General features: G+C 36.8%; 1 protein-coding gene across 3 annotated transcripts in view; it reads left to right on the top strand.

The window, feature by feature from the left end:
* Nucleotides 1–22,837, top strand: part of PI15 (peptidase inhibitor 15) — a 67,280-nt gene that overhangs the window by 15,336 nt on the left and 29,107 nt on the right. Inside the window, exons 1-3 of one of the 3 annotated variants that reach the window (XM_054561778.2) lie at nt 16,517–16,599; nt 16,726–19,578; nt 21,325–21,637. In XM_054561778.2, the coding sequence (XP_054417753.2) occupies nt 21,365–21,637 (273 nt within the window). In that variant the 5' untranslated portion in view covers nt 16,517–16,599; nt 16,726–19,578; nt 21,325–21,364. Of the gene's footprint in view, nt 1–16,516; nt 16,600–16,725; nt 21,638–22,837 lie in introns of those variants that run through there. The other 2 variants (XM_054561779.2, XM_054561777.2) reach the window with 2 other exon arrangements.

A 22,837-nucleotide genomic window follows, 5' to 3' on the forward strand; every position in this document is an offset into this window, starting at 1 on the left:
CGGGATTCCACAGAGAAACAGAATCAATAGGACATAGATATAGATAGAGAGATAGATAGATTGATTGATTGATTGATTGATTTTCAGTAATTGGCTCATGCAATTATAGAAGCTGACAAGTCCCAAGATCTGTAACTGGCAAGCTGGAGACCCAGGAGAGCTTGTTGTGTAGTTCCAGTTTGCAAGCTGGTAGGCTCAAGACCAAGGAAGGGTAGATGTTTCAGTTTGAGTCCGAAGGCAGAATAAAGACCAAAGTCCCAGCTCAAGCAGTGAGGCGGGAGGAAGACCCTCTTACTTAGTCATTTTATTCTATTTAGGTCTTCAGCTGGATGGAAGAGGCCCATCTATAGTAGGGAGGACAATCTACTTTAATCAGTCTACTGATCTAAATATTAATCTAATTAAGAAACACTATCACAGATACACACAGAATGTTTAACTAAATGTCTAGGCGTCCTGTGGCCCAGTTGAGCTGATACACAAGTTAACCATGAGCCACCAGTGAGCTATGGAGTATAATCCATTTAATAGCTCTGAATAAATGATGCTCAAATCAACTTCAGCAGTCCTGAGTTCTCATCTCTATTCCAGTCTTATATTCTTTACTTCCCGTAAAACACCTCTATGTAGATATTCTTTGTTCACTCAAAATTCCTTATATTTAAATAAAAATAATGTTGCAATTACTTTCTTATCTCTGTCAATATCTTGATTAGTGGCAATATTAATCTTTTTCTTTTCCTGGCTTTATAAACTCCTCTGGCACTTTTTGCATTCATGTTCCCATGATCATAACTACTACCAGATTGTATTAAGTTTTACTTTTAAGTATCTCAGATTTACTCACTTATTCCCACTCCCATCATGTGAGGTCACAATTTTATAATTCCACATCTAGATTATTACAACAGCATCCAGATCCAACCTTGTGTCATTAATTTCTTTTATTGGTAATCCATTTAAATATCAGACCAGACTTCCTACAGCACAATTTTCTTGTGATCCTTTAGCCCCAGGAAATGCTCAGGGCTTACTATGGCCAAACCTGTCATGCCTGCTCTTTTCATGAAATTTTTTAGTTTCTCAAAAATCTGACCTTCGTTATTGATATGGTTTTGCTCTGTCCCCACCCAAATCTCATCTTGAATTGTAGCTCCCATAATTCCCACATGCCATGAAAGGGAACCAGTGGGAGATAATTGAATCATGGGGGCAGGTCTTTCCTGTGTTGTTCTTGTGATAGTGAATAAGTCTCATGAAATCTGATGGTTTTATAAAGGGGAGCTCCCCTGTACTCTCGCCTGTCACCACGTAAGATGTGATCTTTTGCCATGATTTTCAGGCCTCCTAAGCCATGTGGAATTATGAGTCAATTAAACCTCTTTCCTTTATAAATTACCCAGTCTTGAGTATGTCTTTATTAGCAGTTTGAGAACAAACTAATACAGTTATTGATCTATTCTTCTCTCCAGCCTTACTAACTTAAGCCTTTGACATGGTCTTCACAATTGTTCTTAATTCCTCTTTCTACCCCTCCAATATAGACTTTCCTTCCTTATCATTGCTCATGATGCTCTTTGGCAATGCCCTTCCTCTTTAATCATGGACCAAATTGAATTCACTTTTTAAGGCCAAACATTAATTAAGCCAACCTCTCTGCCTCAATGAAAACTTTCTTTGACTATTTAGATTCTTGGTCATCTCTGAATTTTTATAGCATTTATAACCTGTCTCCCTTGGCACTTCATCATATATTTCTATGTATTACTACATTAATATTTCATATTTGTTTGCTTTGCTCTTCCTGAATACAATGTCTATGTATTATACTTAATAGTAGATGTAAATATTTAATAAAAGTGTTGATTAACTGGTAAACGTGATTTTACTTTCTCAAAGCAAAATATCGCAGAACTTTTCCAAAGATAATTTCATATATTTGGACTGTGGTACTTGTGTTATTTTAAACCGCTTAGTATTCTGCTCCCAAAATATAATACTTGAGTGGGAAATGACCTACAGTATCTGTGTATATAGCTCATGAGTCAGGAAGATATGAAGTAATTTCCCAATGGAGGGAGAACGAGACTAAATACCAACATCTGGGATTTAGTTAGTAAATGAAAGAGAGAATGAAGGTGGGAAAAATACCTTTATATACTGTGTTTTTTCTCCAGATTCTCTGGATGAAATTGAATGGTATGTGATCTACATATTACTAACCAGCAGGACACATCTAAAGTATTTATAGTATGCTTTATATGCTAAAAATTTTCCAAATGAACAGTTAATGAGATGAATTAAAAATGTAAGCAACCTAGAAAAAAAAGATCATGAAACACCACTACTGATTAGACTTGTGGGCCGAGGGAGAGGAATTCCCACTTAAATTGAAGGAGATCATTAACAAGTGTGCTATGAGTTGCTCACATAATGATCACAACATGAAAACCACCTTTCCAGATAGGCTTGCTGAAAATCAAACTGAGCCTTTACACCCCAGCAATAACCTACTACACCATTTAGCAAAATTCAAACATAACCTTCATTTCTGTGTTAAATGTGTATGTGCCATGGTTTTATGTTTTTTGTTTTTTAGGATGTTCGTGTTTTAATTATAATTAAAGTTTTAGTTACCTCTACTATTATTATGTAGTTAAATAATTAAACAGAAGAAATATTGTTATTAGACACCCTTTAAAATATGTAAGAATAAGCTTCTATGATTCAGGAAATAGATAATTGGGTGAGAAGATTTTTCTTTTCCTATACGCTAATGAAGCAGCAATCTTGATTAGTTTAATTGCATTAGTAGATGGCACATTTCCACAAATATATTATATAATCCATCTTTGTATTTATGCTGTGTGTGTGAGTTAGAACAGATTGGCATTCCCTAACAGTCAACAACAGGAGGAGCTAGATTTAGGCTTTAGTGGAATTAACAGTCTGCCAGGAATAAGTGGCTAGTCTAGCCTCTGTATCAAGAACTCTCCAAGTTGCTTCCTCAAAGGCCATTATAACATTCTTGACATTTTTTGCACTTATTTCAAAGTAGGGGTAGTTTCTGTTGTCCTTGCACCAGGTCTGGGCTTTTTCCATAGACTCTTGACAGTCACTCAAGTTAATCTTGCTACCCAAAATCACAAAAGAAAATGTCTCAGGTTTTTGAGATCTGCATAATATATGAATTATTTCCTGTGGTTGCTTGAATTCTGGAAGCTTTGGGTATCATCCACAGTAAAATTAAGAAGGTTGCAGTCAGATCCTCTGTAACACAGGTTCTTGGACTTCTGAATTAATTTGCTCAGCTTTGTCCCAGTGTGCCTGGGAAAAAGATGCTCATCTACTTTTCAATTTTTATTTTAAAAATTTGTACTTATTGGGTGAAACACCTGCATATATCAAGTGTGTTAATTACATATTTATTCATAAAAGTACTCTTCACAACTCCACTAACTCTTAGAAAAATTACTTTAAATTTTTTTTAAAAAAACTGTTGCTTGTCACAAAGTGACAAGAACCAAATTAAACATTTCCAGTACTTTTTATCCCTTCCTGTGAATTTGAGTTTCCATCAGGTATCATTTGCTTTTATCTTGAAGAACTTCCTTAATTATTACTTACAGCGCAGGTCTGCCAGGAGTAGATTTTTCTCAAGTTTTTTTTTTTTTCCTGAAAATGTCCTTATTTCCACCTTATTTTTGAAGAGTGATTTTAATAGATACAGAATTTTGGATTGATAAGGTTTCCTTAAAGCACTTTAAGGATGTCCTTTCATTGGCAACACCCAAAATGTGACACCGCAAATAGGAAGTTGTAGAACGCGAAATAAAAGTGAAAGCTGCTAAGATCAAGGAATAAATATACCAAATTATTAGGATGAGTTTTCTATGAAGATGAAAGACTCTGCTATTATGGTGCCAGAAATCTGAATGGAAAGAAAGACAATAAATCAAGTACTACTTTCTCAGTGACTAACGGTGAGTTGTGAAAAGGTCAGAACATGACAATAATGAAGAAGGGAGAAGCAAAATGTTCCTTGGTTTTTAAATCCAATTACTCTTTTATTAATAGTTCTAAATAACTTTTTTTTTATCCAAAGTATTTATTGGGAATCCTTTGAGAGCAGTCTGCTTTTCTGCTTTGGGCTCTTTCTCTAGACCATTTCCTTTTTAACTGTGATGATTTCCCTTGACATCTTCTAACTTAGCAGAGTTGCCCCATCAATTGGGTTTTATACTGAGTAGTATGGTTCTGCCGAAAATTTAGGGGTAACTTTCAAATCTAATTTTAACCCAAAAATCTGCTTTGTAACTTTCTGTTTATTGACACTATATAGCAATAATCTTTTCTCATCTGATCTTATCCCATTCCACACTCTAAACTAGAACAAAGATTAGTAACTTATTGCTCACTATTTATCATTTGTTTTCCACCCAGCTGTGTTATAAACATGTTATCTTTTCTATGCGGAGTGTCCCTTTAACCTATCACTAAATCTTCCCTAATTCATTAATCCCAACTCTATGTAAGTTAACACCCTTTGTGAAACATTTCTAGATTAAACTTCAATGTCATACGATATCAAACAAATTCTGGTTGCCCAAATTAGTCTCTCAGCACCTTGATTTGCCATTTTCTCTGTATCACATTGTTTTCTTTGAGGTTGTTGTTTCTTTGGAGTGCTTGGCTTGAGATTGTATCTTAGATTTTCTCCTAGTCTCTTATCATATTCCATGTATCTGACTGCCTTATCATTCATAGCCTATCTACAGATAAAAATGGAAGAAACCTTCAGAAGCTTCTATGTTGTTTACTTTTTCCATTTACTAACATTATTAAGCATGCATTATATGTAGTTTTTATAATATGAAGAGAAATTTAAATTGAATTGTGTAGAGATGTTTGCTTGCCTTCATTTTCTCAAGTAAAATGAGATGAAGTAATTCTTAAGATAATTTCCACCTGCCACATATAATTGTTTAAGATGAATGCAAAAGAGGTCTCCTGTCTTTCTCTAAAAGTACAATAATTTTCCATCTTTAATAGAATGCAAACAAACTCAATAGCTTTAGCTAATCAGTTATTGTTCTGCTATCACTGTCTGCCTAAACTCATCGTCCAGACTAATTTTGTGTGTTACCTTCTTTCTTGTGTAACCCCATAACTCCTTCTAATACTTTTTGGACATTAACAGTCATATTCAAAATGCTCTTTAATATAAAAAATATATATTTGACAGGCATGTCTAATAACATATTACCAACCCAGTTAGCTGTACATATCTCAAAAGAAGCCTACATCTACCACCTTTGTGATCTCTTCATTCCTTGAGTAAACTCACTGAAATCTAGTTTTTGGCCCAATAACTTATTGTTGCTATTTCCAAAATATTATAAAAGAATTTGCTATTTCTAAGTACAATTGTCCCTTACTAGATAGAAACACCTGTAACTGGTGATCAGCAATTTCCCAATAAGGTCTCAGGAGCTGGGCAGGTAGGCTGAAGCTTGTTCACTAAGAGGCAAAATGGTGAGGTTTAACTGGTATGTGACCTTCTGGGGACATTCCACTGGTAAATGGAAGAACACCTCAAGTGAGCATGCATACAACTCCAATAAACACACTGTACATGCTCCCTTCCCAAGTGCTAGAAGGCCATTGCACATGCAGACAACCCCCGCCAAGGGAAGAATCAGGGAGAAGAGATGCAAGACCCCAGAAGTATGCCACCATATAAAACCCAAGTCAAAAGGTCAAATCCTGAACTTGTTCTCCAAGATGCCCACTTGGCCCTCTTCGAAATATACTTTACTTTCTTTTCATTCCTGCTCTAAAGCTTTTTAATAAACTTTTACTCTTGCTCTAAAACTTGCCTTGGTCTCTTCTCCTACCTTATGCCCCTCAGTTGTATTCTTTTTTCTGAAGAGGCAAGAATTGAGGTTGCTGCAGACCCATACAGATTAATGGCCGGTAACTCAGATGCCTGCCACCACTAACAAACCGACCAACATATAGTGCCCTCTTTACTGTAGATAAGACAAGGGCAGGCCCATGATGTGCGTTTTGAACCAGTTCTGTGGGTTCATATTTAGTCTTTGCGCAAATATTAGTGGTGTTTAGGAGTGGTTAGAGACCACTGTTTTCTATATTGAAAGAGGGCATGATTATCATACACTATCATAATATCAAGAGAAAAATATGCTACTTCAGCTCCTCTTTCCCCGTTTATAATTTTGCTATTTTCTTACCTCAAAAATGGATCCTACTAATTTCTTCCCTTTGGTAGCATCACAGATAGAACAGTATATACAAGCCAAGAAAAAAAAAAAGGCAGCTGCCCTTTACAGTTTTCAGTGCTGACAAATTTATCTTGGTTGCATTTCCAAATGTTCAAAGCCATTAACACGACTCCATTTGGCTAAAATCTCATTAGAGATCACTTCTGACATGAGGTCCAACTTCAGCCAGAGAACTGATTTGGGACACTTCCAGGGATTATCTTGTCATTTGAATATCGAGGAAGGAGAGGCTGGGTGACCCAAGACTCTGGACCTCCTTTCCATCCTAGAGCTCAGGATCTCAGAGCTTTTGGCTCAGAACCTCTGCCAGAGTGAAGTTATGTTTCTCTGAGAGATGGGGTCATTGTTATTATTATTCCAGTCTCCAAGGCAAAATACATTGTGTGACCAGCAATGTAGGTAGTGCCAAAAACCACCTGGAAAAGACCCATAGCTGTCACAGGGCCACATTGAAATGTGAATCATTGAAACTGCTGAGCACTATAAAACCATGACAATTTTGTTTTTTTACCCTCAGCCGGATGATAGTTAAATAAAAGGACCAAAGGTATTTAGAAGAATTCAACTTGCTAAAAGTGACATTTATTTTCTTCTTACTTACTATGGCCCACATGATGTTATTCTAACTGACCTATTTAGAAACACTTAAGAGTAATATAACAAGCAGTTGGTGGAGGATTGGCAATTTTCTTAAGCTGGTTCATGCGTCACTCTGCTTTTGTTTGTCCAGCTGCCAGTATAAATTATGATCTGTTGAAGTGGATCTTGCTTGGCGTTCTCTGAAGTTGGCCCGAGCATTTGGACAATCACATGGACCTCTTTCTGAACAAGTGCATCATTCGATGGACTAATGTAGCTCAGATGATGCACAGATATTCTGTGAGCACAGAGGCAATCACTATTGGTGGGAAAATGAAGCAAGGAGAAAAACCAAAGGACACTTGTGTTGTCCATTTCTAAATGTTACTCAATGTGCTGGGACAGTGTGACACTGATACCTCACTGAGGTGTCTAGACATCTGGGATTTCACAGATGTTCCCACCGCATCTCTTGACTGCCTATTTATCCTACGCATGCCTTCTTCCCTTCTCCTTATCAGTTTCTTCCTCCACTTTTCCAAGTGTCCACCTTCTTCAGGAATTGGCATAGGCTCCTCTGGCAGCTGGTCTGACCACCTCACACTGAGGCTGACAATGGCATATGAACAGTGTGGGAGACTGTGACCCCTAGGTATAGAGTCGTTTCCTTTCAACCCATTTTTATTCTCTCTTTCACTACACTAAGTTCACTTTTCTCAAAAATGTAATTCTATTACTTCCTTTGTGATGACCTTCCCAACCATGTACAATTTTTAAAGTTAGAAAATTGTCAGAACATGTTTCTTCTCCTCTTCCTTCAAAAATCTGGACATTCTCCTTCCTTTCATCCCTTGCCCTCCCACCTCCTCACTCTCACAATTTCCCCCCTCCCCTCAGGGTTCTTGGACACTAGCAGAAATGCCCTAGATGTGCTATATCATATGTATATGTGTGTATAATTGTGTGCCAAGTGCTTTTTGTAGGTTACTTCTTTTTAATTCTCACAGCAACCCAGGGAGGTAGATTATTGTCCCTTTTTTAAGGAGGAAAAAAAATCAGGTTTAAGAAGGTTAGGTGACTTGCTGACAAGCCTACAGCTGGGAAACAGTGGGGCTGGACATATGCTGGAGGTGGCTGTGTGTTTCCAGAGGATGTGCTCTCAACTGCCCTGCTGGGCTGCCTTTCACTTCCCTCCCCCAATATAGGAAAAGATTGTGGTAAATGTGAGGCTGACACTTGAATAAGCTGGAGATATCCTAGAGCTAGTAAAACAGAAGAAAGAATTCTTATGGCTTAATTGCCACCATCTCCTGGAAAAAAAAAATATTTTTCTATGTTACAGGTTTTTTCAGCTTTTGGGTACCACTTGTTACTTTTCAGATCCTTGAAAAGTTGGCTTGAGGATGTGGTCTTTGGCCAAGTATACAAATTCGGGGGAGTTAAAGGATTACACTGCTGACGTTACATTGTAGTGGGAGTATGTACACTTAAAAAACCCTCTGTTTAATAAATGACTGAAAATTACAAGAAAAGTGGGTAATATGGGATGACTTTTCCACCACAGTGTTGGGAAATTGTACTCTTTGCTTTAGTTACTGTTAATCAGAGATAGATATTGCACATTGTGGTTTGTGAAGGACAATTTGACTTGAGATGTTAAAGGGGCACACACAAAAGGTACCTGTCATTTGAGTTTTTAAGAGTTTAGTTTAATCAGAATGCAAAGATTTTTGTATCATTTTCTTTCACTCATACTAAGGTCATTATTGTCTTTAACTTTTAGATGTGTAAATAACTGAAAAACCAAAAAGTATTTATTGAGTCTATATTATGTACAGATTACTTTTCTAGATACTATGGGGGCAGAGACGATTATAGTCTTTGTCCACTAAGAAAAAAAAAAAAACATTGCGGTTGTGTAGTAGTTAGCAGATTGATCCACATAAAACAGAGAAGGAATAATAAAGTATTTAGTCAAATACAAAATAGAGTGGTGTCATCTATAGGATAATTCAGGGAAGTGAGATAAACATTGGTTTGCACTACTTCATGTTGTCCCCAAAAAGTTTTGAAACAAAAGACGTGAGACAACTTGTGGAAGTGTTTAGATAGCTTGTAGAAAAGATCTGCAGAGGTGAAGAGAGAATGAGTTTACACCACTGGGGAGACATACTGTGAAGGCTGGATGACAGCACATCAGTGTACAACATGGCTGACTGAATATTTTAAGCCCACGATTGGGACCTACTGCTCAGAGAAAAAGATTTACTTCAAAATATTACTGCTTATTGACAATGCACCTAGTTACCCAAGAGCTCTGATGGAGATGCACAAGGGGATTCATGTTGCTTTCATGCCTGCTAACACAACATCCATTCTGCAGCCCATAGGTCAAGAAGTAATTTTTACTTTCACATCTTATTATTCAAGAAATACATTTTGTAAGGCTATAGCTGCTGTAGATAGTGAATCCTCTGATGGATCTGGGCAAAGTAAATTAAAAACCGTCTGGAAAGGATTTATCATTCCAGATGCCATTAAGAACACTTATGATTCATGGGATGAGGTCAAAACAGTCACATTAACAGGAATTGGAATGAGTTGATTCTAACCCTTATGGGTGACTTTGAGGGAATCAAGATTTCAGTAGAGGAAGTAGCTGCAGATGTGGTAAAAAAAAGCAAGAGAACTAGAATTAGGAAGTGAAGCCAGAAGATGTAACTGAATTTCTCCAATCTCATGATCAAATTTGAACAGATGAGTTGCTTCTTATGGATAAGCAAAGAAACTGATTTCTTAAGATGAAATCTACTCATGGTAAAGATGTTGTGAATATTGTTGAAATGAAAACAAATAATTTATAATATTTCATAAACTTAGTTTATAAAGCAGCATCAGGATTTGAGATAGTTGACATCAATTATAAAAGAATTTCTACCATGAGTAAAATGCTATCAAACAGTATTGCACGCTACAGAGAAATCTTTTGTGAAAGGAAGAGTCAACTGAGGGGACAAGCTTTATTGTTGTCTTATTTTAAGGAATTTCCACAGCAACCCCAAACTTCAGCAACCACCACCCTGATCAATCAGCAACTGTCAACATTGAGATAAGACCCTCCATCAGCAAAAAAGATTACCATGTCGCTAAAGGCTCACATGATAGGGAGCATTTTTTAGCAATAAAGTATTTTTAAATTGAGGTATGCACATTTTTAGGCATAATGCTATTGAACATTTAATATAATATAGTATAGTGTAAACATAACTTTTTATATTCACTGGGAAAACAAAAAATTCATGTGACTCATGTGACTGATTGATATCCACTTTATTGTGGTGATCTGAAACCGAATCTACAATATCTCAGAGGTATACCTGTAGTCTATTCTGCTATTATTGAGTTTGAAGTTGTCTCTTAGAAGGCAGTGTGGAGTATGAGGTTGGAATTTGAGTGAAAAGTTTAGTCTGAAGATGAAGACCTTTAGACAACTTTCTTAGAGAAGGACTATTGAGAGATAAGGGACCCAAGGCATGAGATTTAAGTTAGTGGTCCCCAACCTTTTTGGCACCAGAGACTGGTTTCATGGAAGACAATTTTTCCACAGACCAGGGAGGGGGTTGATTCAAGTACATATTGTACACTTTATTTCTATTATTATTGCATTTTAATATATAATGAAATAATTATACAATTTACTGTAATGTAAGATCAGTGGGAGCCCTGAGCTTGTTTTCTTACAGCTAGATGGTCCCATCTGGGGTTGATGGGAAACAGTGACACATCATCAGGCATTGGATTCGCATAAGGAGTGCACAACCTAGATCCCTCGCATGCACAGTTAACAATAGGGTTCACGCTCCTATGAGGATCTAATGCTGCTGTTGATCTGACAGGAGGCAGGGCTCAGGCAGTAATATAAGAGATGGGGAGCCAATGTAAATACACATGAAGCTTTGCCGGCTCGCCTGCCGCTCACCTCCTGCTGTGCCACCCGGTTCCTAATGGGCCATGGACTGGAACCAGTGGGGGAACCCTGATTTAAGGGATACCAAAAGTTACAAGGTAAAAGTGAGGAGGGGCGAATTAAACTTATTCAAAAACTGTCCTGAAATAAGTAGAACTTGTGAAAAATTTGAGTCATGGAAAAGTAAAAATTGTAGAGAAAGTATACCGAAAAGGCTGGAAAGGGAAGGAATACTTGTAGATGTGATATGCTTCATTGTGAGTGAGATGCCTCCCTTCCACATTTATTTCTTTCAGAAATGCAGTTAAACAAGGTTGCAAGTTTGAAGATTTAATTTTAAGAGAAAAAAAGATGTATTTCTCTAAGAATGGGGGTGAGGGATACTAAATTAGACGTAGGCACACACACACACAAACAGTGTTGTGAGATAGAAATGAGAGTAAATTTATTCGTTTATTCATTAATTCAGCCCATGCTTACTATTGTGCTAGGTATGTGTCAGCCCAGGGGGAGTCCAGGGATAAATGAGACAGTCTTCTCCTTATCATATTACCTGGTGAAGGAGGTAAGTGTGAAATTAACTGGCGACTATAACTGTATATAACAACAATATTCTTCTAAGCCAGTTGTTCTTGTGGTCCCCAGACCAGCAGTGTCACCAACAACTGAGAATAAGTTAGAAGAACAAATTTTTGAGCCCACTCCAGTCCTACTAAATCAGAAACTCTAAACCAGTTAATGGTGTGTTAACAAGCCCTCCAGGTAATGCTGATAAATGCTCAAGTTTGAGAGCCTCTGCTCTAAGAGAATCGAAAAGGTAAGGCCAATTACAAGGTGTGGGTGGAGTGGGGATTGAGAGGTCCTCGGGGGGCAAATCATCTATGACTTTCAAGGTGTATGTTGGAAGAATTAACTTATGGTATCTGTGTATGGATGCGAAAAGAAGGTGGAAAGTATCATAAATGCATTTTAATATTGCCTTTTGTACACATTTGCTTTGCATTTCTTGACTGTGTCATGAGGGACTCTAAATTTGGGCATTTTCATTGGTGAAAGGGCAGGGAGGGAGGGGGTGAATAGTGGGGAGATTAGGTAGTAAGTAGAATCTTGAAATTTCCTCAAAACACATTACAAATAGTCACTATATATCCATGGATCACCAGCCTAACGCAATGACATCTTCACAATATTCAAGGCCATTATTTCTAGGATATTATATTATATAGCTTATTGTACTATATTTATTTATTTTTATATATCTTTAAATGCAGATAAGGTAGAGTGAAAAATAATGAGTATGATCATAGTTACAAAAATGCCAACATAGTTCCTTCTTCTTCCCTGTCATTCTTTCATTTATTTCCCCTGATTTTCTCTTTTACTTCCTAACTCCTTTCATTTTCCAAGGACTGTTCTCTGACCTATACATTTCTCTTTCTACCATCACTACTTAAATGGCTAGTACCTGTTCAAGAATTTTATGAGCCTTTAAATATTAGCTATTTTTATGTATAGTATTTTAAGAATATTTTTGAGAGTCTAATGCTCTTTATAGTAATCATAGCTTCCAAAATCTCATGGGATGCAGTCTTTGTTTGCTTCCAAATGTACACACTTTTATCTAATGACTCCTCTATAGTTAGCAACATATGACTAGGGCCTCAGAAGAGAGATTGTCTATTTTGATTTTGCTTTTTTTCCCTTAAATTGATTTCCACTTCTTTCTCCCATCCATACAGACTTCTTACATTTTAAATCAGTTTCCTTGCCTGAGCTAAGATGTACTTACTTACTCACATATTCATTAATGCTCTGGTGTTGAGTGGTTTCTGGACAGAACCTGACCTTCAGTGTATTCTATGTGTTGGTCTCTTCTGTCCCAGTGTAATAAATCCTGACCGTTACTCAATTCCCAGTACAATGTCTCCAGCTCTACAATTTGGTATTTCCAACCAGATATCATTTTAAACTGAACACATGCAAATTAAGCTTCTCATTTTATTCTTCAAATTTATTACCCAAATTCTTGGTCAAATTTTGTTTCCAAGCATCTAGGCTTAGAACTTTTGTAGCATTTAAACCTTATTATGAACCTACTTAATATATCCTGTTTCTTGGATATGCCCAATCACTCTGCCCCCACAAAACACTCTTTTATTTTTGTCTCTGTGCTTAATTTCTAACTATTTCCTTTATGTAGAAGTCTCTGTCTTCACCTCCATCAATTTTATTCTTAGCACCCTTCAGATTCAGCTTAATTTTCATTTCCTGAAAAGAAATGCCCAGTTGACTTAATATTTGCAGATTTCCTTTCATTTTAAAATTTCCAGATGACTTTGTTGTACTACTTAATACATGAGCATATTTAGGTATAAATTCTCTTCTATGGTTTTTAACAGTTCATCATATATGTCTTATTTCCACAGCTAATATATAAGACACTTAAGAACACAGGCAGATGGGTTACCATTATTATTATTACTATTATTGTTGTTATATTTAGTGCTAAACAAATGACTGAAAATAATTAAGAATCTAATCATTGTTTAACAATTGATGATTTATTTAATCATCACTTAAAAGGATTTTTAAGTGATTCTGCTTTGCTCCAAATTAATGGTATATATAGCAACGAGGAAATCGGGTTTTTCTCTTAGATAGAGGTTTGCATCCCAGCTGAAGCATTTCCTATCTTTGTGAATTTGAGTAAATTGTATAATCTCACTAAACCACAGTATTTTTAGTAGTAAAATAGAAATCTATAGAAACTTTCTCAAAGGTTATGAGTTGTCATGAGGATGAAATTTTATCTTAGAAGAGTTTCTGTCATAGGAAGCCTCCATAGGCCATGGCAGCTATTATTTTTATCATTATTTGCTGTCATTAAAGAATATTGAGTAACATATAAAAATAAATCAGAACAATATTAAAAGGAAAAGCAATAATTTAAAATCAGGACCAGCAAGAACACAAATAGATCAGGGACATAAAATCTGAAGGATATGTAGATATGCAATCCAAGAGTGGCAGCTAATGGGACTTTCCCACCAAGTTCATCCAGGCCTTCTTCATAGTGAAATGACTGGAGAGAATTGATGATTCTGGCGAGAGCGCGCATGGCTTTTGGACAGCCTGAGTTTATCTTGGCTGTGTGCCCAGGTTTTGGATTAGAAAAAGGCCATGCTGATATAGCTTTTGTTTATTTATAAAATTTAACAAACATCTTTTGAATGCCTACTATAGGCAAAATCTGAAATGATGCCATGAATAAGTGCGTTAACATCTCTCAGTCTACTTGACCACTGAATATACATCCTATTGGGCTTTATTTTGACATATTCTTGGCCTGTGGAAAACAAATAACCAACCCCTGTGTCACTATTGTTTTTCTTTTCTAGCATCGACTTAAAACACTGGCCAGAGTGGAACTTTATGGCTTATCATTTCTGTAGGGCAACCACATAATTTCTGCATGATCCTAACATCCTGGTCTTTTCCCCTCCACCATATGACCAACACTCATACCCCAACTCCAACCATCTGCCCTTAACGTGCCTTTGGTTTATCATGGGTTTCACCAGATATAACCAATATTTCCTATCAGAATTGTCCATGGATACCGTAACTCATCTACTCACTATGAATGTGATTTTGCATATTTTCTAAGCCAGATGATTATAAATTCAATTATACAGTCTTTCAAACCTATTAAAGCCCAATGGTTCTACAATTCTTTTAGTGGAGAACAGCATAGCTCTCCAACTGGCTATTTTGCTGACAGCAACACAAATGCACTAGCTACTTGAAGAGTTCCTCCAAGCTTATTCTTCTTCAGGGCTGGCAAAGTCCAGATTCATCAAATTTAGTTCAGCTTTGAGATTCTACTTGACTCACCAGACACTTTGCTCTTTTTCGGAGCCTTCGGTTTATTGCCCAGGCTTTCTGAAGGATACCTAGCAAACAGAGAGAAAAAGATGTGTGCATTTTAAGTATTGATTAGAAAACTGAAGAGTGAAGGTTACTCCCTCTTTATCTGGGGCCATGCTACTGTACTGAGGAACAGCCATATACATGCTAATTCAGGGCCTCATTTCCTTCATTGAACTGGAAGATAAAAGGATAGTCTCAAACTCAGTAGAACAAGAAAGTTAGACAAGGATCATTTAAAACATTGAAGGGTTATTTTCAGAGTAAGGCAACTGAATTAATATTAAAGCTCCAGCCAGTTAGAAACTTCTGTAACGTAACCAAACCCAATGAGAGAGATACCAGGCAAACTCAAATATGGTTTCAGTTTTATCTACATCTCCAGTTCTGTTATGTGTTTGGTAGTTCATTGAACATACTTTAATCTGCACTGTTTACCAAATTAATTTCTATTAATTAGTAATTACCTTTTATATTAAAGTTGCAAATGCATATAATTTTCAAAGTCAAATCATTCTATAAAGTTAAAATAAAAAATGCAATAATCCCATGTTGCTCACTCCCATCTATATTTCTGCTTTCAGGAAGCAACCACTTCTACCTCTTTAAAAAATTTTTTATTGGTAGTTAACTCCATATTTCCAAGTAATATAGATATTTCTTTATTTTTTTAGATAGCTATTTTCATTAAAAATACTTTCAAATTTTATTTCGATTTGGGGGTACATGTGAGGGTTTTTTACATGGGTCTATTAAGTGATGTTGAGGTTTGGGGTATGGATGATCCCATCACTCAGGTAGTGAGCATGTACCCAATAGGTAATTTTTCAATGCATGGCTCTCTTTCTTCCTCCGTAGACTCCAGTGTCTATTATTCCCGTCTTCATGTTCATGTGAACTCAGTGTTTAGCTCCCACTTATAAGTGAGAACATGTGGTATTTGGTCTTCTGTTCCTGTGTTAATTGGCTTAGGATAATGACCTGCAGCTGCATCCATGTTGCTGTAAAAGACATGATTTCATTCTTCTTATGCCTGGGTAGTATTTCATGGAGTATATGGACTACATTTTCTTTATCCAGTCCACCATTGTTGGGCGTCTAGGTTGATTCCATATCTTTGCTATTGTAATAGTGCTGCAATGAATATATGAGTGCATGTGTCTTTTCTGTAGAATGTTTTTTTTTTTCCTTTGGGTATATAGCCAGTAATGGGATTGCTGGGTTTAATTGTAGTTCTGTTTCAGCTATTTTCCAAAATTTCCCTGTTGTAGCCAGCCTTCAAGATGACCCTCAATAATTCTCAATTACTGGTTCATGGCTTTGTGTAGTCCTCTCTCACACTGAATAGGTTCGAGTGACCCATGTTAACAATAAGATGTTGTGAAAATGCTGGTGTGTGACTTCTACAGGTAGGCCATACAACACATTGTATCTTCTATCTTGCTCCCGCTTGGATCATTCACCCTGGAGGAAGCCAGCTTCAATGTGGTGACGACGATCAGACAGCTCAATGGAGAGGCCTATGTGGTGGGGTCCATGTATGCTGGCCTCCTGCCAGAAGCACTCAGTTGCCAGTCGTGTGGATGAGTCATCCTGGAAGTTAATCCTCCAGCCCCATTTAAGCTGCATGCATAGGAATAGATTGTAATACATACATATTTTATAAAATTTCTCAAATATTTTGGTAATACAGTATTTTGCCATTTTATAATTATTTATTATATAAATGTATAATATATGTAAATATGTAATGATATATATTTATATCCTAAAATATATAATGTGAATTACACAGAGCACTCAAATTTAAAAATATGCTTTGTGTGTTAATAGTCAAGGCTCTTGTAAGGCAGGTCAAGGCAGTTGAACTTGGCCCTGTGGACAATGGAGAGCTAATAGAGGGTTATATGTAGATAAGTTAAATGATTCAGTTTCTTTTATAGAAAGGTAGCTGAAAGCAGTGTGAATAATGGATAGGAGGAGAGTCACTGGAGTAAGAAATATCAGCTAGAAGGTGATTATTCTAATTCTAGAAAAAGATAATGGCATTAACTTTAAGCAGTCACAATAATAATGATAATGATAAAAAGGGTAGATTGGCAAAACAGGTCAGAGATAAAAATACACATGTTTTCCAGAGTTATTGATTGTATGAAACAAGGTGAGAGAGTGAGGAACAAAGGATGATTTGGACCTCTGTCTTAGGGAGACAGAATAAAATAATAGCTTTTTATTTATATGCCACATCACAGTTTATGAGCCCTTTCACATATACTGCATTTTGTTGTTTCAGCAATCTTGTGATGAATTAATATGTATTAAATTAAAAATATGCTTTACATAGTAATCTTGCAAAGGTTCTCACCACTGCTAAATAACTTCTTTGTAAGATGCTGTGTGTTCTTTTCCCGGTGTTTTTTTTTTTTTTTTTTTTGAGACTGAGTCTCCGTCTGTCACCCAGGCTGGAGTGCAGTGGTGTGATCTTGGCTTATTGCAACCTCCGCCTTCCAGGTTCCAGCAATTCTCCTTCCTCGGCCTCCTGAGTAGCTGGGACTACAGGCACTGCCACCATACCTGGCAAATTTTTGTATTTTTAGTAGAGATGGGGTTTCACCATGTTGGTCAGGCTGGTCTTGAACTCCTGACCTCAGGTGATCTGCCTGCCTCGGCCTCCCAAAGTATTTGGATTACAGGAGTGAGCCACCGTGCCCAGCCCATTTTTTTTCATATAAAATGGAGGTTGACTTGTGTTCTCCACTTCAAAGACACTTGGGCATACCTCTATTGTCTTTAGTTCTCTCCATGTTATTAGATAGATCGACTTTTCCAATAGCTGATTCAGGCATGTGTGTAGTAGATTGTGTCTCCGTGTCTCTGAAAGCAAAGTGACTTAGATAGTACTTTTCAAACCTTAATGTGCATATGAATCATCTGAGGTTCCTGATAAAATGAAGATTCTGATTTAGTGGGTCTTGGCTGGACCTGAAATTCTGCGTTTCTAGCAAGCTTCTAGGTGATCTCAAGGGTACTAGTCCACAGAATATATTTCAATTAGAAAAGAATTAGACTAAAGTCAAATGCATATATGGCACATACACACATACATACACACACACACACACACAAACACACACACACACACATCAAATTAGCTTTGCTTAAGCAGGTGTACCATTCTGGAATGCTTACATCTGATTTCCATTTTAAAATAACAACCATTTTCTCACAGGTTTCAAGATGCTGCCAAATGTATATGCATTTCTTCTCAGTAATATAACTACATTCCATTTCTGTCTCTGTTGGCAAGCAGGACCTGAAGGTTTCAAAACATGTCAATGGTCTTTTTCAAGAAGAGTCCCCATAAAAAAAAACACCTCATTGTTAGTTGTTCATTAGTAGTCCTCTTACTGACAACTTGGATGTATGCCTCTTAATTTTCCAAGTATTTTAAAATTAAAATTACTTCCAAAGCATTTCAAATACTTCTTCTGGCAATAATGTCTGCTTGGAAGCAGAATTCTTAACTCTCCTCCCACAGGTCTTTTCTTTTATGATTCCATAGCCTTGTGGGTTTCCTTAATAGTCCGAAATTCCACAATATAATCCATGTGTGCTGAAAGACATCTGAAATCATTGACATGCCTCAGGGTCTCCGGATTAAGCAACTATCAGCTCTGCCCTTACGTAATTGGGCTCAGAGGTGATCTCCTGTTTAGATGCATCTCAGAAATTCCTTCTCCTCCTCCTCCATCCCGCCACTTCCTGCACTTAGAGGAAATCCATTTTTGGTTTAGACAAGTTTCTCAAGCATCACATTTTTATCCTTATGGAAATATTTCAAGTCAAACCCCAAGAGGTGGACAATACCTCTTTGTGTATATGACAAAGGGTGTAGTCTTAAATATAACTTTCGATTCTTATGAGGTTCTAAGCAAGAACTCAGTCACCCTGGAGAATGAAAGGCTCATGACTGCTGTTCAGGTATTAAAAGTCCTTTAGTTCCTCAGATAGCTGGGAAGCTGTATGAGATATGTAGAGAGTAAAGGCTAATGTGTGCTGCCACTAATTTCTCAAAAAGTCCACAGATCTTAGAGCTGGAAGGCCTACAGAGAGTTTCTCATCTAACTTCTGATTTAATTCAGGAATCCTTAATATAGCATATTTGAGATTCATTGAAGGTGCCATGAATACTTTCCAAAGTGGTGCAACCCTAGTTGGACAGCTCCACTTGTTAAGATCTGCAGCTGTGAACAACCATGTGAATTTCCTCTAGTTGTTCCAATGTTTCATAATATCCTTGCTCACCTCCTGAGTTTATATTATCTGTTTATGCCTTTTCAATTTTACTATTAATTCCTTGTTTAAAGCTCTCAATATTTCAGCTATGGCTCTCCTAAAATGATTTCACTTTAGTTAGGAGTTGAATAGTCATCAAAATGTGTCAAAACCTGAACTTTGGTACATATTACTATAAAGTCTGTATCTCATCACTGTAGTCTGAATTTTAGTGACACTTCTGGTACACCTCACTACTCCCTTAAAGAACTTGATGACGTCTGTCTCACCATAGAATATGAATCTTTTCTCTTCCATTTTTAGGTGCACCAATGAAGAGTTAAACAGTATGCATTTGACCACACATACTACTCGTGATCCAACTGGGAATATATCCTAGGAAACTTGGCTCCCTGTCCAGTGTGCCACATGACCATCATTTCTGATGACTGTAAATTCACATAGTATTTCTTCTGCTGAAACATGTGGGAGACAATCACATTAGCAAGCTGGAAAAAAATCAGTGTAAGTTAAGTAAGTTTCTAAACTGAAGAGTGTGTATTTTCCAGGATTCCTATTGCCACTGACTGTAAATGGTCCACATTTTGTTAATGGGATCATGACGCATTTTGAGGAGGGTCCTTTCATTACAGAGCACCAATGTTCACATTCTTCTTCTTGCTTTGCCTGACATAGATTTTGCCCCTATGACATCCTCCTAACAAGGCACTTCTAATTGTTGGCAGCTGCTGCTGCTGTTAAAATTCTTCATGGCCTCTGTGTTGTGCCCTCTAATACATTTCCTGAGAGGCTGAGCTATTCTTTGCTTAAAATTTCAACTATATGCTCTAAACCTGAAACAGATGTTATCTTGGCTGCTGTCATTTGCCATGAGCTTCTCTATTCACATTTTATACAAGGCAGGTAAAAAGCAAGTAATTTCTGACCTCACTCTGTAGAGAAAGAAAAAAGGGAGAGAAGGTAAAATAAGAGAGAGAAGAAGAAATATATAAAGTACAGGAATGCAGCCACATGGAAGCAGAGAACACAGCCACTTGAGCATCTATTATCCTAATATCATATGCTATAGTTTGGTTACTACCGATTTGCCTGGCATCCCTCTCGAATCATATTTGTGGCCACCCAGATTAACTATGTTAGCTGATCTCTTGATTTAATATCAGCTTGTTCTTTTTAGCTCCCATGTCATTTACTGTCTTAAAAAAATGTACTGCTTGTTACTCAACCGTCTGTTTTTTCATGAACCCACAGTCTTTTTTTTTTTTCTTTGTTTCTTCTTTTTTGTATGGGAACCAGGAACTAGAAAGCATAAAATGAGAGAAATTACTCACAGAAAAGGTGGAAGCCCAGAGAAAAAGGGGTTTGTCTTTTATGGCTTGTACTTTGTAAGCTGTGGGTGTGACTCAATTTCCTCACCACCCACATAAAAAGGTTGCCACCCAATCACTGTTTTTTTTCTACCCCAAACCCCTCCCCTTTGATTTTGGCTAAGAGAGACCCTTAGAAAGACTGCCCTTTCTGGACGTTGCAAACAGTGACATATAAAAGCTGTTAGCTGCTCCTGTAGCCAGCAGCCTTCAAACCTTGCAGAGCTTTGCTCTCAGAGAGTTTGTAATAAGACACACTCCTCTTACAAGAGTTCATGCTACCACATAGCAAAGAACCTTAAATTTTTGGAAGAACAATATATTCATTTTGGCATTGTGCAGAGGTAAGCTATTTAGCTCAACAAGTTTATATTGCATGCATTGATTTTAAAGTATCTCACATTTTTTTAAAGAAATGAGATTGGATTACTATGACTTTTTTGTATGTGTTCTATCACTTGGTGTGTCTATATGTCTGGCAGACATTATCAGCACGTTCTCTGTTGTTACCTGTGATTCATTTTTTCTTCACTTTCAAGGTGAATTTCAATTTCTGAAAATTTCCCGCTGAAAATAAATATGCAGTAATGTATTTTGTGGTTCAGACATTTGGGGCAAATGGTTCACATTCATTTTAGGGTTAGTGGTCATGCTGTTTATTTTTCTCTGCTGTACAAAGTTCCTCTTAGGGGTCTGCCTCATGACACTAAAAAAATGAATAGAGATTCTACTGTAGGTTATCTCCTAGGCTTGAGTTCAACATTTGTTTGGATTTTTGGAGAAAGTCAAATCAAGCAATGCTCCCAAATGATGACTTTGTAAATTCATACCCTCTGGACCTATTTTTTTTCATAGACCCTAACTCTACCTTTCTGCTTTAAAGCAAAGTAAACTCGGTGGCCTCTTCTTCTCCACCCCTCAAAATGATAGCAATCTCTGCCGTCAGCAGTGCACTCCTGTTCTCCCTTCTCTGTGAAGCAAGTGCCGTCGTCCTACTCAATTCCACTGACTCACCCCCGCCAACCAATAATTTCACTGATATTGAAGCAGCTCTGAAAGCACAATTAGATTCAGCGGATATCCCCAAAGCCAGGCGGAAGCGCTACATTTCGCAGAATGACATGATCGCCATTCTTGATTATCATAATCAAGTTCGGGGCAAAGTGTTCCCACCGGCAGCAAATATGGAATATATGGTAAGAAGAATTCTTTTTTTTTTTTTCTTTTTTTAAGTTCTGAGTGAGAAAGCTTTATATTGTACATTAGCAGAATCTCAAACGATCACGAGTGTTTATATGTCCGGGTATTGGACTTTTTACATATTTTAACCTAAGGTTCTTATGTGCCTAATAATGTTGAGTACTCTTACATCATAGAATCAGAGAGACAGAGAGGTCCAGAGAGACAGAGACAGACAGAGAGAGAGAATCTATGTAGACTTTCTTCTGTGAGTTCCATAGCTACTGGTGAATTGTATCTTATGTAAGAATCATAGATAAAAAGTGGGGTATGTTGACTGATCACATTTGGAAGGTCCACTTAAAAAAAAGTCACATGAACTTTTTCTGTGCTTTCTTTATCTCATAGTCATATTTATCAGCTATAACATTTCTTGAAAATACTTCTTAAAATTATAGGTTTCATATGCATGATTTATTCTCTGGGTAGGTGTCTTTTCCCTTTTTTGGACAAAGTTCTTACTGACGCTAATCTATTTGTATTCTAAGAGAACATGCTGACTTTTTTCTCCTTGTGATTTAATGCTTTGCCGTCCAGATAACAGTGAAGCCAGTGCATTTGCACACTGTTCCAACTTAACGTGAACACATTTTTTGCTCTTTCTTAAAAATAGACAATGTTTAAATCATTTTACTTAGAAAGTAAAAAAAAAAAAAAGTTAGTATTGAAAGGAAAAAGTCTTGTTAAAATTGTTATTTGGTTTTGAATTTATGTAAGGTTATGATTTAAAGTCCAGCGTCTTACAAGAGCACAGCTTGGAGCCTGTTTAAGGCAATGAAGACCATCAATATGGTATTTCCAAATTGGGGTGAGGGGAGGGGGTACCACTAACAGTTTTATATGTGCTGAATTAAAATTTGGGATTTTTATCATATTCTAGATTCACTTGTTTTATATAAATAAGTTTTATATTAAAAAGTTTGGCTAGTTGCAGATGCCAATGTCACAGGAAAACTAAAGACTTGTTAAACGATGTAACAGAGTCACAGTTCATAGAAGTACAATTTAGACTCTATGAAAATGCATTTTCCTAGAATTTATAAAGAAAGAGAAGATGTAATCAGTCCTGGTGTGTGAGGAGCAGTATAGTCTCATGATTAAGAATATGGGCAATGTAATCTAAATGCTTGGGTTTGAATCCTAGTCCTGAAGTATAT

The sequence above is a fragment of the Pongo abelii genome, chromosome 7, assembly GCF_028885655.2.
Source record: "Pongo abelii isolate AG06213 chromosome 7, NHGRI_mPonAbe1-v2.0_pri, whole genome shotgun sequence".
Lineage (NCBI taxonomy): Eukaryota > Metazoa > Chordata > Mammalia > Primates > Hominidae > Pongo > Pongo abelii.